Source organism: Manis javanica, chromosome 11 (genome assembly GCF_040802235.1).
Source record: "Manis javanica isolate MJ-LG chromosome 11, MJ_LKY, whole genome shotgun sequence".
NCBI lineage: Eukaryota > Metazoa > Chordata > Mammalia > Pholidota > Manidae > Manis > Manis javanica.
The window spans coordinates 79,402,927-79,420,207 of record NC_133166.1 but is presented as its reverse complement, the minus strand read 5'-3'; the positions used below and the strand labels follow the sequence as shown (position 1 = coordinate 79,420,207).

The 17,281-nt window shown below is 51.4% G+C and overlaps 1 protein-coding gene across 3 annotated transcripts in view; it reads left to right on the top strand.

Annotated features, from left to right (window-relative positions):
• STUM (stum, mechanosensory transduction mediator homolog) overlaps positions 1-15,809 on the top strand; it is a 50,951-nt gene extending 35,142 nt beyond the window's left edge. Inside the window, exons 2-4 of one of the 3 annotated variants that reach the window (XM_073216742.1) lie at positions 4,592-4,771; positions 7,878-7,975; positions 9,004-15,809. In XM_073216742.1, the coding sequence (XP_073072843.1) occupies positions 4,592-4,771; positions 7,878-7,975; positions 9,004-9,165 (440 nt within the window). In that variant the 3' untranslated portion in view covers positions 9,166-15,809. The other 2 variants (XM_073216744.1, XM_073216743.1) reach the window with 2 other exon arrangements.
• Positions 15,810-17,281: the final 1,472 nt, after the last annotated feature.

The following is a 17,281-nucleotide window of genomic DNA, read 5'->3' as shown; positions in this document are numbered from 1 at the left end:
AAACAGGGATACTAATAAGTACCTCCAGCTATTGTAAGAGTTGAAGGTAAGGTAGGAAAAGAGAGGAGAGCATGGTGTAGCCCGTTGTAGGTGTGTGGTAAGTGGCATCTGTTATTTTTACTTAATATTTTCCCACGTGCTCTTCATCTTCTACCACCTTTCTACTTCTTCAGTGTCCTCTTTTTCAATGGTGTTATCTTATGTTTATCCCATATCCCACTAGCAGAGGCAAAGGATAGTGACACACATCTCCTAATGGTCTCTAAGTCCCCTGTTCTCTCCTGTGTCCACTACTAGGCCCCGAGACTCCCCCCATTTCTCAGCTGCTGCCTCATCCCAGTTTGTCTTCCTCATCTCAGACGCTTTCAGTCCACCCAACACCCTGCTGATAAATTAATTTTCTTAAATCACTGCTTCCATTATGTCTCTCTCCTACTCAAAACTCTTTGTCTGAATTCTACTGCCCTTGGGTTAGGGGCAAGCTCCTTACCCAGGCATCAAAGTCCTCCACAAATGGCCTGAGCAGCCCTCCATCCCATCCCCATGCCCTCCCCCAAGTCACCACTCCAGCCCCCACAGCACCCCTGCCCTACTCCTCCCCTCGGGAAGAGGCTGGGGTTCGAGTGCCAGTCCCATTGACTGCTCCTCTGCAAAAGTGGGCAAGCCTTAGTTTCCTGCGTCCTCTGCAGGCATGATAATGAGCTTCCTCATGAACCTGGGAGCTTCTGGGGGCAGGGACTGAGTCAGATTTCTGAATGAGCCACCTAGAGACTTAGGAGTTGCAACCCAGCATCACCCCCTAGAAAGGAGGGTCCAGCAGAGGCTCTGCACCCTTGACTGCACTTCTTTTTGGTGAAGTTCTATTCAGACTTCACCTCTGAGCTCCCCCAAGGGCCACTTTGGGCTCTGTGCCGGAACAGGAGGGGCTAGAGGTCAGTTGATCTTGAATCTGTGGTTCTTACACTTCAGTAAGCATTATCATTACTTGAGTGGAGGGAGAAACTTGCTTAGAAATGCAGATTCCTGGGCCACTCAGACATTCAGATCACAGGTGGGACCTAGGCACCTGCATTTTCCCAGTTTTATTGAGAAGTAATTGACATACATCACTCTGTAAGTTTAAGGTGAGTGGCATGGTGGTTTGATTTACATACATCATTAGAAAATGCCCACAACAGGATCAGCTCACCCCCATCATCTCACAGAGATACAATAAAAAGAAAAGAAGAGGAAAGAAAAAAAAAGCTCTCCTTGTGAGGAGAACTCTCTAGGAATCACTCTCTTAACAAGTTCCCCACACGTCACACAGCAGTATGGGCTCTAGTCACCATGCTGGGCATCACAGCCCTGGTGCTTATTTATCTTGTAACTGGAAGTTTGTACTCTTGACCACCTTCCTCCAATTCCCACTCCCTCCATCTTCTGCCTCTGGCCACCACAATCTCTTTTTCTGTGAATTTATTTATTTATTTGTTTTTTATTTGACATGGAAGTGAGATCATGCAGTATTTGTCTTTCTCTACCTCACTGTTTTCACTTAGCATAATGCCGTCAAGGTCCATCAGTGTTGTCTCAAATGATGGGATTTGCTCATTTTTTTAATGGCTAAAAAACAATGTGTATATATATATATTCTATTATATTTATATATATGTATAATATCAAAACAAAAATTCTATTATATATATTTTATTACATTTATATATATGTATAATATCTATAATAATATCTAATGGAATAATATGTCTATAATTATATATATATAATACTTTATTGCTAAAAGATACTAACTACTATCTGAGCCTTCAGTAAGTCATAATCACTGATCACAGATCACCATAACAAATATAATAATGAAAAATGTTTGAAATATTGTGAGAATTACCAAGATGTGACACAGAGACAGGAAGTGAGCAAATGCTGATAGAAAAATGGTGCTTACAGGCTTGCTGGACCTAGGGTTGCCACAAACCTTCAATTTATTAAAAAAATAGTATCTGAGAAGTGCAGTAAAGCAAAATGCAGTAAAATTATGTCTGTATGTGCTTGTATATTCTGGGTTCCTAATTCTGTTCAATTGGTCTATTTGTCTGTTTTAATGCCAGTACCATATTGTTTTGATGACTACAGCTTTGTAGTATAGCTTGAAATCAGGAAGTGTGATGCCTCTTGCTTTTCTTCTTTCTCAGGATTGTTTTGGCTATTTGGAGTTTTTTAAAATTATTTTTTGTGTGTGGTTCCATATACATTTTAGGAATGTTTTTTCTACTTTTGTAAAAAATGCCATTGGAATCTTAATGGGGATTGCATTGAATTCATAGAAGGCTCTTCATAGTGCTGACATTTTAAGAATGTTAGTTCTTCCAATCCATGAACATAGGATACCTATCCATTTATTGTGTCTTCTTCAATTTCTTTATTCAATGTCTGTAGTTTTCAGAGTGGAGATCTTTCACCTTCTTGATTAGATTTATTCCAACATGTTTTATTGTTTTTGACCTTGTAAATGGGATCAATTTCTTTATTTCTTTTTCAGAAAGTAGAAATGCTACTGAAAGTTTTATGTTACTTTTGTTGTCTGCAACTTTACTCAATATGTTGATTTGATTTAACAGCTTTTTGATTGTTTTGGGTTTTCTATATATAAAATCATGTCATCTTCAAATAGAGACAATTTTACTTCTTCCTTTCCAATTCTGATACCTTTTACTTCTTTTTCTTGCCTGATTGCTCTAGCTAGGACTTCAGGTACTATGTTGAAAAATGTGGTGATAGTGGGCACCCTTGTTATGTTCTTGATCTTAGAGGAAAAGCTTTCAATCTTTCAATATTACAATGTTTGTTGTGGGTTTAGTATATAAATGGCCTTTATTATGTTGAGATGTGCTCCTTCTTATGCCTATTTTGTTGAGAGTTTTTATCACAAATGGATTTTTTTTTTGTCAAATGCTTATTCTGTCTTTTGTTCTATTAATGTGATGTATCACATTGATTGATTTGCCTGTGTTGAACCATCCTTGCATCTCATGGATAAATCCCATTTGATCATGGTGAATGACCCTTTAAATGGGCTATTGAATTCAATTTGCTATTATTTTTTTTTTAGAATTTTCACTTCTAGGTTCATCAAGGATATTGGCCTATAGTTTCTTTCCTGGTAGTATCCTTTACTGGTTTTGGTTGCTAGTTGGGATGACTACTTGGGCACTGCAGGTATGAACTCAGGCTGCCAGGATCTCTGTGCTGATGGTTGCAAGCTCCTCCCATCTCTCCTTCATAGTCAGATTCCCAGTAGTTGAGTCCTGCAGATTCTTCTGTAATCCTTGTGGGATAAAATCAGCAAGACCCAGATGTCAAAGCATCAGAAACTCTGGTTAAAGCTGTGTATTTGATACTGTGGTAGGCAGAATAATGTTCCCCAGAGGTGTCTACACCTTGATTCCCAGACCCTGTAAATGTATTACCTGACATGGGACAAGGGAGTTGGCAGCCATTACAGATTGGAGATGCAGGTGGTTACCCTGGATTATCCAGTGGGCCCAATGTGATCATAAGGGTCCTTGTGAGAGGAAGGCAGGAGGATATGAGGCAGAGTGAGCAGACGGACAGGAGCAGAGGTCAGAGGAGAGACCTGATGCTGCTGGCTTTGGTGGGAGAGGAGGGAGCCATGAGCCAATAAATGCAGGCAGCCTCTTCAAGCTGGAAAAGGCATGGAAACTGATTGTTCCAACACCCTCCAGAGAGGACCCAGCCCTGAGGAAGCATTTCAGACTTCTGACCTCCAGAATTGTAAGAGAATATATTGGGATTGCTTTAAGCCACAAAGTTTGTGCTAACTTGTTACAGCAGCCATAGGAAACTAATACAGACAGGGAGAAGGCCAGCTGCCTTTTGAGATGTCGTGAGACTCAGAGCCCATATAGGAAAAGAATCAGGTTTGAGGAAAACATCGGTAAATGTGGGGACATTACCTGTAGGGCTCTGGGAAGTCTTTGACACTGTAAGGAACCTGGACATAACTACCACATTGCTCTGTGCCTTGTGGATACTCGTCTGGGCAGCTGGGGGAACCCCATTCAGGAAGCATTCAAAAAGATCTGCCCTGGCCTGCACTCTCTCCACTCTGCAGGCAGCAGAGTCTCAGCAATCAGCAAATGTGCTGGGCATCACTCCCGGAGTTGACCTCTGTGGGTGGCTTCCATGTCACCCCCAGGACACCGACTCCTATTTCTGAACTGTTAGGCCCTTAGAATCTTTGCCACACGAGGCTTGTGCCCTTTCTACCTGCTGCCCATGGTCCTTGCAGGTGGCTGCACATTTGCTCCTTAATGGCAGGACATTTGTGCTCCCCTAAAGACACCAGGACCATGCTGGGCCCTTGGTAGCCCTGGCCATGCCTCCTCCCAGGTGGAGCATTGGTCTCTGATGTGGAGACCAGAGGTGGGCTAGGGTCTGAGTGGGAAGGTGCTGGATGCCAGCTGCTTCTCTCCAAGCTCCTGGGAGGTGGGGAGCCGGACCCCACGTGGCAATAAGTGCAAGTGCCACTGTGTCTCCAAGTGCTCAGAAATCTGTCCATTCTGGCCTCTCACAGGGACGTTCGTCTCAGCCTTCACTGTCCTGTGCGGAGCCCGCACTGACCTCCCAGACAGGCATGTGTGCTGTGTCTTCTGGCTGAACATTGCCGCGGCCCTCATCCAGGTCCTCACAGCCATCGTTATGGTGGGCTGGATCATGAGCATCTTCTGGGGCATGGACATGGTCATCCTCGCCAGTGAGTAGCTGCCAGCACCATGCTTCTGGGAGCAGGGCTGGAGGGGGGCAAGAACCAGAATGGCCTGGGTGTCGGTGGCCCTGCAGGGTGTGGGTGCTTCACAGGGAGACCTGCAGAGCTGGGCCTGCTCCCCACCCCGCAAGAGCAGGTGCTCAAGAGGCTCACCTGTGTCCTCCCTACTAGTGCTTGGAGCTCCTGGCCTTAGAGGATCCTCCCTGCAGGCCCAGCTCCCATGCTGAGGGGAATCATGAGTGTGGGTGGCAGACCTGACCAGAGCGTATGAGTAGCAGACCCAGGACCTCTGTTCAGCAGGCATGGCAGACAGTCTGCTTGTCAAGGATGCAGACAGCTGACATTGCCAGAGAGCAAGTATGTGGCCCACGGAGCTCAGGCCCCTGGCCCACTGTTCTCTCCTTTCCATCATGCAGTTTCCAGAAAGAAGGGAAAGGCCATGTGGAATGCCTGCCCACAGGAAACTCTATAACTGTGTTTTTACTGCCAGAAATTACATAATTTTCTTTTCATCTAAGCTCTTTGTTGTGTTTACCTATAATTTGACAAATAATCGATTTAGAAAAACTGTTTTGCAAAAGGGCTTAACATTACAAAATCAAGTTTACCAAAGAGGACTTGATTAACATTTTAAAGATAGCCTACCAAGGTCTTAAGACAGACACCACCTGTTTTAAGCAGCCCAGGACACTGCCACATGCCCCCATGCCTGCCCTCTGCCCTTCCTCATTAGGCCATATGCCTCACTAATGGAACCACCTCCCCTCAGGGAGTTGGCCCTTCTCTTCATCCCATGCTCTTTGTGTCCTACACCCAGCCCAGCCATTTGCAGGCAGTCTTGTTACTGGGGTAAGCCATGCCAGGTAGGACAGCAGAGACAGGAGGGGAAGCTCAGGGCCTGGAATGTTCTAGAATGATCTTTAGCCAACTCAGCCTGAGTTCAGGATCCTGTGAGGATCCAAAACCCAGGCACACATATGCCAGGACAGGCAGGCCTCAGGCCAGTGATCAGTCAAGCCACCTGACCAGGGAAAATACCAGAACCTGTGCAAGGTCCAGCAGGGCCTGTGGACTGGTCAGACAGGCTGCCTGGAGCAGGTCCTCCAGCAGCTGAGGTTGAGGGGCTGGCTGGATTGCTGGGGTGTCCAGCTCTAGGGCAAACCAGGGCAACCCTGGACCTCCAACAGCTGGAGAATGGGAGGAGAGCTCCAGGAGCGGTCAGGGGTGCCCCTCCGCAGGGGAGGGCTGTCCTCAGGGCAGGTGAGCAGGCAGAGTGGCAGAGATGAGACACAGCACCCCAGTACCCTGGTGGGGGTCTGTGGCTGTGCCCAGGGGGTGCTTCCATTTGGGGCCACAGGACATGGCCAACAAGAATGAGCTGCTGCAAAATCTGACAGTCTCCCAGGGGGCACTTGGCACCGCCCTGGGGGCCTGCAGGGTGGCTGCCAGCTTCCTGGCCCTGGCCCCAGCTGGAACCTGGAAGGTGCATCTGCTCAGGAAATCGTCCTCAGCAGCAGTTCCAAGACCAGTGAAGGCTGCCCCATGTCTGCCCTTCAAAGGCCCTGACCCCTCTCAGTGCCTGTGCCCCCGTGACTTCAGCGGACCCTCGCCATTAAAGTGGATACACCTATATCACAGGCTTGTCTCAGTGAATGCATGTTGATGTCTAATCTGATCCCTAGACTTTCTGGTGTCCTTTGGTCATCCTCTGTACTCAGGAATTACAGGGTCTGGATGGGAGGCTAACCTAGGGAGCTCCCTTTATCCTGTCCTAGATGAAGAGACACACCCAGTCACTTGTTTACTTTCCACCACCCTGGGCTGCTGACTCAGCCAGGAGCCCCTCCTTATGGCTGATGTGAAGGCCATCACCAGCTGCAGGATAATCAAGTGTGAGAGCCCCCGTCCCACCCCATGCCTTCGCTCAGATCAGAGGCGGCTCCTTGCATCAGACCTTTTAGAACACAGTTGGGGGTGGACTTGCAGGCTGTACCAGAAAACCCGCCTGCCTGCTCCCCACTAAACCCTGCTGGCCACCCCTTCCCTCACCCATCTCTGCAGGGGTGCCTCTGTGCTTCCTCCAGAAAGCCAGCCCACCCTCCAAGGATGAATAGTCATCATTCTTGAGATGGTGCCATAGGCTGGGATGAATCCAAGCAGCAATGGAGTGTGTGTGTCCCAGGATGAGTACTTTGAAAGGAATAACCATGACTGACCTGTCTGTCCTAGTACACAGCTGGGAAGGGACAGTGCTTTCTGGTGTCCCTCCAGCCCCTGCCTGTAAAAATAAAGGGACTTTTCAGTTGTCAACAATATAGGATGATTTTTCCCAGCATTGTCTAGGGTGTCACCAACAAACACACCATCAGGAAAAACTCCTAAGAGGGTAATCAGAGAAATAAAAATCACAGTAGAGGTTCAAATCAGGAACTTACAATCATGCTGCTGTATTTATATTAATAACAAGTAACATTGCACCACAGCCTGTCTTGATCGTGGGATCAGACTTAGTGTGACAGTAGCTGCTTTCTCCTGCCATACCCATGGCGGATGCTGCTGATCAATCATGACTCCTGCTGAACAGTCTCACATGTTCTCAATGCAGGGCTTCAGGCAGTGGCTGCCAATTGATACAAGATGTCCACAGGCTAAAACCTGTTTGCCTTCCCTGGGCCTGGGTCTTTCCCAAAGCACTGGTTTTGGTGTATGTGGCTCCTGTGCATATAAAAGGCAAGCCACATGGCTTCAGACAGAGCCAGGCTACTGCCAGGAGGGTCACTTCAACACCTTCAGGCAGTCATAGTCAAACCTGTCCTGTTGCTGTCTGTCCTGAGGCCCACCCAGAATTCTTTTCAAGGCAAACGTGGGTTGGGGATGAAAAAAAAGTGAGGGTCAGGAGGAGAGCAGAAGAGTGTGAGTGGCTGCGATGTGTTGGAGAGAGCTTCTTGGCAGAGTTCCACCAGGTGTGAGCCTGGGGATGGAGCCCTTGCTGTGCACACCTGCAGCCCCCTGCCACACGCCGATGGGGCTGGCTGCTGGTTGCTGGCTGCCATGAACACCTGAGCCTGTGCATCCTTCCCTATTTGTATTTCAGGTAGGCCCAGGCCTGGTTTTCAGAGTGCTTTCTCTTTCTCTTTTTCTCCCCTTCCTCATGCTGCCTCACATCCCTGTGTTGCTCCAAAGTTTCCCAAGGTGAGTCTGATGGATGCACAGACTTGGGGTCCTCCCCCAATTGGCCCCTGGGCTTTTATTTTTAACTTTTTGTTTAGGAACACATCTAAAAATGGACAAAAGGGGAAGACCCAGTATGACAAGCCCCAAACACCCATAGCAGCATCAACAATTGTCAGCTCATGGCCACTTTGTTTCATTGGTTACATCTGACACCTTCCCTGCATCTTCCCCACCCCTATAGACCATTACTGGCACCTAAAATTGATGAATAACTTGATAAATAAGAAGGAAAAAACAGTAAGTCCACAGACGCTCCTCTGTGGGCTAAGTTACCAGTTCATGGGGTGAGGACCATTCAGCAATACCAGGCTCCTAATTTCAACCTAAATATTTCTGTAGGTATCATTTTTTACAAAAAGAAAAAAAAAAGCAACCATAATACCCTTTCATACCCATACAAACTGGCAACAATTCCCCCATGTCAACAGTGCTTAGATTTTCCTGATGGTCTCATATCCACAATATCTAAAGGCCTGAAGCCCTCATTCACCTCTACCTGTGTCACAGATGTCCAGTGGACTGCATGCGTTCGTGGTACGCCTTCTGTGTGCTGTCTGCCCCCATTCCTCCCTCCTCTTCTCTGTCCTCATGTGCCACGTATACCTGGTGGCCCTCCCTTGGGGAAGTTTGCTCATACCTGCTTCCCAGGCTCTGCATTGGGAAACCATACTAGGCCAGTCTGGTGAAGCCTTTTCGTACACATCGCACAATGCACAATTCAGAAGCATGTTGATACCCCACCCCCACCCTGACACCCTCCTCTCATATATCTCCCCTAAACCCAGAGTTCCACAATTCTCCACTCTTCCTTTTGTTTCCCACTAAAACACCAATTTCCTTGGGAAAAGTTGGACTCTGACTGCAGCAGTCATTTATACCTCAGTGTGAATAAGTTCTCATAAGTGTTTCTTAGTCTAGGGACACCTCCTGAAGAACTCCTGAAGGAGGCAGGCATCTAACTACCTGTCCTCTGCTTCTTCTCACAGGCTACAAGGAGCAGGGCATCCCACAGCAGCTGTGAGCCCCAGGAGCTGCCAAGAAGCCCAGGTGGTCTCATGGGAGCCCCACAGGCAGTGATGGGCACAAGAACCTTTACATGTTCTTTTCTGCTGGTTCCTGGGTTTGGAGTGGAAAGGGGAGATTTTTAAATTATTATTTATTTTGAGAACACACCTGCTTTTCTCAGCAGGCTCTGAGGGCTGCCAGCCCCTCCCCCTGCTCCAGAAGGTAGGGGCAGGCCCCCAGAGCATGTCGAGTGGGGCAGGAAGTGGGGTGGAGACAGGTGCTGGCAGAGTCTGGAATGTGTGGGCTCACCCCCACCACACTGCCCATGGCCAGCTGCTGAGGGCCCTGTGCCGGGGAGCAGGGCACCACTGAGGGCCGGGACTGTGGTGGATGTGCCCTCTGGGTCCCCAGCCCCTACCTAAGTGTTTCTGCTGTGGTCTCTGGGGACAACACCAGGGCAGAAGTGAGGCTGGAGAAACCCCAGCCCAGCATGGAAAGGTCCACTGTGCCCTTAGCAGGCCCAAGGCAGCAGTGGGGCAGCTCCCCATAAATATCTCCTGGCCCTGCCCTCCCTTAGTGCAGCCACCCCACTTCTTACCACTGAAATCTCCAGGCCTCAGTGTGTTTTGACCTTTGTTTCCCCGGAAGGGGGCCAGTGCTCAACCCCTGGGCAAAACTGCTGGAACCACCGAATGTTCACACACAGAGAGCATGGTTGGAGAGAACCCAGCCTGACAGCCTCTCACATTATATTTAACACCAATTCTGGACCACAGTCCTTCTTCTGAAATCTTAAGGCCAAATAGGTCTCTGAATTCAGAAATGTAGTATTTAGGAAAGGGGGTAAGAGACATTTGCTCTATAATTCCTGACACCCTGACAGAGTTGGAACATCTCCCACCACCAAGCACAGGATTATTTCTGCAGAGAAGCAGGTGAATCGTCAGACTGATGGGATTAATAAAAACTGTAAATAGCCTCATCATGGTTTAAGTTGAATAGGAGAAAACCTACCATTTGAGAGCTTTTGGGGTTTCAGAATTGCAAAAAAAAATTGTGTGGGGTTGTGGACCTCTCTCTGAAAATCCTTCTTGCAAGCAGATGCTTTAGGGTGACTCTGTTGGCACTAAACCCGGATGCCTCCCAGTGGCCCTTCAAGGCCCTTCAATAGTAATTGCTACAGAGTTAGATCCCAACAGAGGGAAGAACCAACAGACGCTGTCCAGGCCCCCGAGGGTCAGGAAATAATGACCCGAAATTAAGAGACAGGAGATCCAAAGTAACGGTGATGAGGTGGACATACACGTCTGTCTTTCATTTTTCATTCTAACACAGGAAGTGCCAGTGTGGGACTGGCCCAAAGCTTAGTTTCCAACCCCACGGGACTCCATGCCATCGGGTGTGTCCCTCTCTGAGGGGCTCAGTCAGGGGCTCGGCTGGATTTCGGCCAGGGCAGGAGAAGTGGCTGGCTGGCCCCTTTCCTGGTTGCTGTATGGGAACATGTGGGGACAGGCCCCTTGCTCTGCTGTGAGCAGTTTTGGAAGCCTCTGCTTGCAGAATCTCTGCTCTTAAATGCCCTGTCTGGGGGCAGTGGCCCACCCACCCCATCCCCTAGGCTTTCTAATGACAAGCCTTCCAGGAAGCAGCCCAGCTCCCTAGGGACTGGACAGCTTGTGGCATCCGGGGAAAGATGGAACTCTGCCCAGCCACTCTGCCACCCCTGCACCCCAACTCGAAGGTGGGCCCTCTGCTTCTGGCCTGATCCTACCCCACCATCCACCCTTACTATGATGAGTGTCCTGTCCCTTTTCCATCACTGCCCGGGGCTGGCTGCACTGTTTAGGGCACCTGGCAGGATCTTTATCTCCTCCCGCCCTCCTTCCTTCCTGATCCCCACCCAGGCCTTTGCTGCTTCTTTTGTGTTTGGAAGCCTCTGTGTTTTCAAGGTGCTGGAATCAGATTTGGCTTTATCCAGAAAGCTAGACCCTTTTGCTGTGTGAAGACAGCATCCTCCAGGCCCAGGGAGAGCAGACTGGCTGCTCGCTACTCTCAAGGCTGCATCGAAGAACAGAGCCTTCCTGAAATCAGATAAAACAGCTTCCACAGAGGGGAATACCAGGCCCACCAGCCCTCCCCCAGCCCAGCTGCCCACAGCCTCTCATCCCAAACCACTGCCCTATGTTTGCCCACCTCCCTTCTGTGATGGCAGGTCTCAGGTGGGAGCTGCCTCTCCCGGCTTGGCTGGGGGCGGCTGCTGAGGGACAGAGAAGAAAGAGCAGTTTATGTCACATATTTATTAACACAATCCCTACACCAGTGGGATTTTCTTGAGTGACAGGTGTCACCATGAGTCCCTGTGTGGGATGGCTTGACTCAGGGGTTTGTGTGCTTGGAAGGACATCTCCCCTCAGCTGCAGGCTGCTTCTCCATCAGCCTCAGGAGGAAGCTCCTCTCCAGGGAACTGTTGTGTGGAAGAAACCAAGAGGAGCCCCGCCCATCTTCTGAACAAGGAGTCTGTGAGGACAGCCATGTGGGCAGAATCAGCTCAAAACAGCATCCCCCTAAATTAGACCACGGTCTCAGCATTACTGTCTGCATTAGATAAGGGGCAGTGGCTAGTGGCTGCAAGTATGTGAGCTGGCCACTCAGGTGCTGGATGGCCAGAGTCACTTTAAACTAAACACCAGTCAGCTGAAAAAGGGCTCTTGTGCCAACAAGTGCTGGGCTGACACACAGCCCCTTGGTGACAGAGCTGGGCTTGCCTGGTGGCACAGCACAAGGGTGATAGTCAGGAGGTCCCAGAGCACGTTTCCGGTTCGGCCCTTTCATCAGTCAGACTCCTGCAGGTGGTTCCCTGGCCGCGGCCATTTGGGGCAGGGATCGCAGGCCCGTAGAGAGCTCCGTGGTGAACAAGAGGCTCCCAGGACCTAACGGTGACACTTGGACCAGAGTGGCAGTTCCCTCAGCCAGAGCAGGACCCTAGGGAAAGAACAAGCCACTGGTGGCCTGGGAGTGTCCTGGGGGCAGCGGAGACTGGCTTGGATCTTTAACTCTGAGTCTGTTTAGAGCCACAGACCTCAGACGGGAAAACCAGGGCCTCTGTGGGAGCAGCTGGGGGTGGACGGCTCCAGTCCCCACCCCACCCCTGCCCTGGCCTGGGAACCAGTCTGGCTGCACTTGAGGGACACGGAGCAAGATGCCTCCCTCTGCTGCCCCAGACCCCATGACAAGGAGTGACAGGAGAGCCTTCAGATGCTGCGCCTTGCCCAGGCATGGTGTGACCCATCTGATGTATGACCCTTCCTGCAGCCTGGCGGCAGGGCAGCAGCGTGCTGGGCTTTCGGACGTCAGAGCTAAGGAATGGGCCAAACACACGGCTCATGGGCCAGAGCTGACCACAGCCCTATCACAGCCCTCCCAGGAGGGAGCAGGTCTCAGGGGCCAGGAGCAGTCACCTGGAGGGGACTCGAGAGAGCCCTCAGAAAGAACCGGAAGGCCTCCACAGCCCACCCTGTGGTCACCATCCCAGGAAGCCCTCACACATGCTCCCTGGCTGGAGGCAGGTGGGAAGGGCTGCCCCATAGTGCCACCTGGCAGTGGTGTTCAGTGCTGGAGCTGCGTGGGGGGCTGCTGGCCCTAAAGGGAAGGACCCAGACACTAGCTGTCCCTCCAGGGGCTCTGGTCTCCCCACCCACCGCTCTCAGAGGCATGGCCGTAGCCTCAGCCTCAGCCAGACTCCTGGGGGCCCAGGATCAGTGGGGAGGCACCTACAGGAAGGGAAGAAAGCCCCGTGCTCAGCTGCCCCTGGAGGAGCAGGGGTCAGGGTCTCAGGGAGAAAAACCACACACGGAGCTGAGGCAACCAGGTGGGGCTGGATCCCAGGACCAGGAGCACCCTTCCAGGCCTGGGGCTCATAAGGAGGAAGTGAGGGGCTGAGCTGTGGAGGATCTCCTGGACCAGCTTGACTCTTCAAAAAACAAAAAAATCTAAGAAGTTTTCTTTAGTGCACCCCCTTCCCTGCCCGGTGGGGTGAATTTGTGAGGGTCACTTCAGTTGTGCTCGGCTCCCACTCCACCTGGGCCCCGGGCCTGAGCCTGGCAGAAGTCTGGCCGCAGAGGCCCCAGGCCCACCCCGGCCAGTGGGGATGCTGGATGCCCTCACCCTGTAAGTGTCGCAGTGAGGAAAGCCTCAAGCGTGGTTCGCTGTGTACGTGCCTTGGGACTGAAACATCAATCCTGTGAGTGGTGGTGGCCCTGGCCCACTGTTATCTTCCCTCCCTCTTGCTGGTCGCTTTGGAGGGCTCTCAGCAGGGGGTCAGAGGTGCAGAAGCATGTCCACAGCACCCTCATGCACTGACCCTGACCTTGTGGTGGGGGGAGCAGTTTGGAGCCACTGCTTGTCTGCTGACACGCGCTCCCACAGAATTGACCTGAGGCTGAACAGAGAGGGTTCCTTCTGTCTCCTGGGCCCCTGGGCAGGCCTCAGGCAGGCCTCACAGCAAGGGGGCTGCTGCCTGCCAGCCCTGCCTTCTAGGGAAAAGGCGGGTGCATGGAGAGGAGGGGACCCCCCAGGCCTGGGCCTGGGCCCTGCTGCTGTCGGGGAGGGGCCGGCTATGGGGAGGAAGCTGAGGCAGCCTGAGCAGGTGGCCGGCGTTCCCTTGGGTTTCTTCCAGCTAGATTCCTGGGACTTCATGATGTTCATGAGATCACAGGGGTTGCTGTGGGCCCACCCTCCGTCCCATGGACATAGGGTGAACCCCTCTGCTGACAGTGGGGGAGCCCCAAGCAGAGTGATCCCAAATGCCCCCAAGCCTGGGGTAAGTTCTGGACTTAGTGGCCATTCTCTCCTGCCTCAGTTTGACCATCTCCAGTAGATGGGGGCCTGGGCATCCGTCGCTCTTCCCATTTCTGTCAGAGCACCAGGCCTGGAGGACGATCCCCCACCTGGGCAAGGCAGAGGCAGGGGGTTTGGTCCCTGGCAGGCCTCAGGTCCAGGGGCTGGCCACCTTCTAGTCGGAGACCCCAGCAGAGCTTCAGTATCCCCTCCTGATCCTGTCACACAGCAGGGAGGTGATAAGGTGGGTCCTACTTGTATGTGTCCTGATTTCTAGTACAAGTTGTTCCTCACTTCAGATTTACAGTGGAATCTCCCTTCCCAACCGCTCTCCCTCCTGCTGGATTTGCCAAAATGCCAACCTCCAGGCTGGTCACCACCCCCACCACACATCCATTCAAGTGGGAAGAAGCGTGGACATACACTTGCCCACACAAACACATGGACATTTGCACACACACTTGCACCCACTTGCCCACAAACACATGCACCCACACTTGCACTGTTGCAAACTCACACATCTGTGTACACACACTCTTGCACCCATTCAACCCACTCTTATGCACACTCACACATGGACACATGCACACTTGTACCCTCACAGATACACACACTTGTACCCACTCTTGTGCACTCTCAGACACACCCACCCACTCACACATGCACACTCACTGTTCCTTTGACTGTGGGGTGGAGGCAGGACAGTGTCGGGAGACATGACCAGGACTTGCCATCTCCCAAGGCGCCCGCACCACATCCAGGAGCTGACCGTGGCCAACATGGGCTCTGGCTGACAGCATCTGTCCCTCCACCCAGGCCCAGGTATACACACTGTTTGCTCTCTCCAGGGCCCTTGGGCTTGAATCTCTTCCTCCCCCAAAACCCACCTGTGCTCCCCCTGCCCTGCCTTGACCCCTGCACCTGCAGTGCCACCTTCTGTGGAGGAGCAAGATGCATCTACCCAGAGAGAGGGGACAGAGGTCTCTTTCTGGGCTCCTGAGGGCTGCTGACAACCCTCTCTTCTGAGGCACTTTTCTGTTCCCACAACCCTCCCACCTGCCCCAGTATAGAGACCAGTGAGAAGAGAAGGGGGTTGAAGGCCACAGCCACCCCACTTTTCTGTGTTAGTGCTGGTGGCTGTAACCAGCCTGGCTCCCTGTGGGAACACTTGGCTGGCCCTTTCCTAGGCTGAGCTCATGCTGTTGCACCTGGTACTAACTGGTTTTAAACAGCAAGCATAGGAACAACATGGAGTCTGTGTGTAGTAGCTGGGTTTATTATGGATGTATGTCATGTTGTGATTTGCAGTTTTTGATCTAGTGATTGACTTCATTTGGGTTTTTCTTTCTGTTAAATTAACTGCTGTATATTTCTATTCTCCAACAATGTCCACTCTCTGATCTATTGGGATTTCTACTCTGACTTCTCAGACCCACTGAGGGCTTACTCCACCCCTACCAGCATCCCTTGGGATCCAGCCTAGCCCATCCGATGACTGGAGCCTTCCTCAGTTCCAAAAGAGGAAGGAAGTTCTAATGTCAGGGACAGAGGGCAGCGTCCAGACTTGCTGTGGCCCACTCCATGCAGCCTGGGGCCCAGGCCTGCCTGCAGCTTAGCTTTCCCGGTGTGTGCAGGGCCAAGCTGCGGGTAGAGTTGCCTGCTGCTGTTCAGGGTCTCCACGGTGCCCTCTGAATTGGACGCTGAGCAGTCTTCCAATTTCTGCTGTGTTCTGCCAGCTTTACAATTCCTAACTCAAGCACCATTGCTGTACATGTAATGAAAAGTGCCGTGTATGACAATAAAAACCTGTGTACATACCTCCATGTACATATTTATATGTTCCTATTATATAAAGCATGGCATGTCTTTGGCATTCCACATTTGTGTCTTTTTAGATCCTTTGGAAACTTTTCCTTTCCCTCTTTTCTATGTAATAAACATAAATGTGACCTTTTTGGTGGCTTTTCAGATCCCTGTGTCCTCTCATTTGCATAAATGGACAGGTCTCTGATAGGGTCGCCAATGCCACCTCCTCCTCCCTCTGAAGCATTCTGTTGGTGTCCTTTCCATTATGTGGGTCACCCTTCTCCAAATGGGCTTTGCCCTTTCCAGACCTTTCGTTCCACAGACCACTTCTCCTGGGAGCTTGCACAAGTTACTCCCCAAAAGCCCACGTCTTTGGTGATATGATCTCTTTGTAAGTGAGAATTTACACCCTAAATAGAGCATGGGGACCGACACTAGTTTACCAGGACAGAATGCACTTTCCCTTGACTGTTAGACTGGCTGATGAGGGAAGTGTCTGCCACCCACTTCGTCCAAGTCTCCTGCGTATGTGAGAAGCTGGGCAAGAGCAGTTAGGAGCCCAGACTGCGGGAATGGAGGCTGCTGTGGTCCAGCCAACATTTCTTAATGGGATGAAGACTAGGGATCTTATCCAGCTGCAGATGAAGGGAACTTCAAATGGTGAGACAGCAAATAGGAATTCGGCAAGCTCTCGACAAGCAGAGGCAATGTCACAAGATGATACCTAATAGCCGAGTTTAATAGTTGAATGAAAGGGCTGTGTTTGGAATTAAGAAACTCCCAAGTGCCTTCAAACCCGGGGTCTTACTTGGCAGTCCGCCCCATGCTGCGGCTGCCAGAACACCCCTGATTTCGGGTGCCTGACGGGGAGCCGGCATGGGCCCATCTACAGTCTGCATGGTGGGTGTTTCCTTACTGGTGCTCTGGCCCGTCCTCCCAGAGCTGCTGTGACCCACCCTGATGTGGCCGTTGGCTAGGTAACCTGCTTCCAAGTGTGATCTTTCAGCGAGATTTTTGACTCAACCTTCTGGACCCCCCATGAGGCTCTGGAATGGCATCCGTGCCCAGCTGACTTCAGTCCCTGCTGAAACCAGGCGTCAAAGCCCAGGCAGGCATGACTCTAGGCACTCAGAGGGCCCCCAGCATCCGGGAAGCACTTCTAGGTCCCGTGCATCTTCCAAGTACTCACTGCCTCAGAGGGATGCCCTTGGCCAGGGGATCCCCATGCAGTGGTCCAGCCCAGGCTGCGAGCACACTGGGAATGAGGCAGCGCATGACTGCCTGATCCTGCATCTGTCTGCGTCCCTGGGGAGGGCGACTGCCTCTCTCCCAGTGGTGAGTAATAGGGTCCACCCAAAAGGAGCCCTCCTCAGACTGGAAGGCAGGGGCTGTGACAAAACGAAGGCATCTTTCCCGGGCTCCCCCACCCCAAGTGCAGGCTGAGCTGGAAGGGTCCTCCTGAGTGGGCTGGTGGGTGGCGCCGTGCACTTGGGGAACAAGTGTTGGGGTCCCGCGAGGACTTGTTACTAGTGACAGAGCTTGGCCTGAGTAGTTAGGGACAGGAGGAGGGGAGGGGAGGAACCGGCTGCAGGGCAGTGGCCTGGTGGCCCCTTCAGCAGG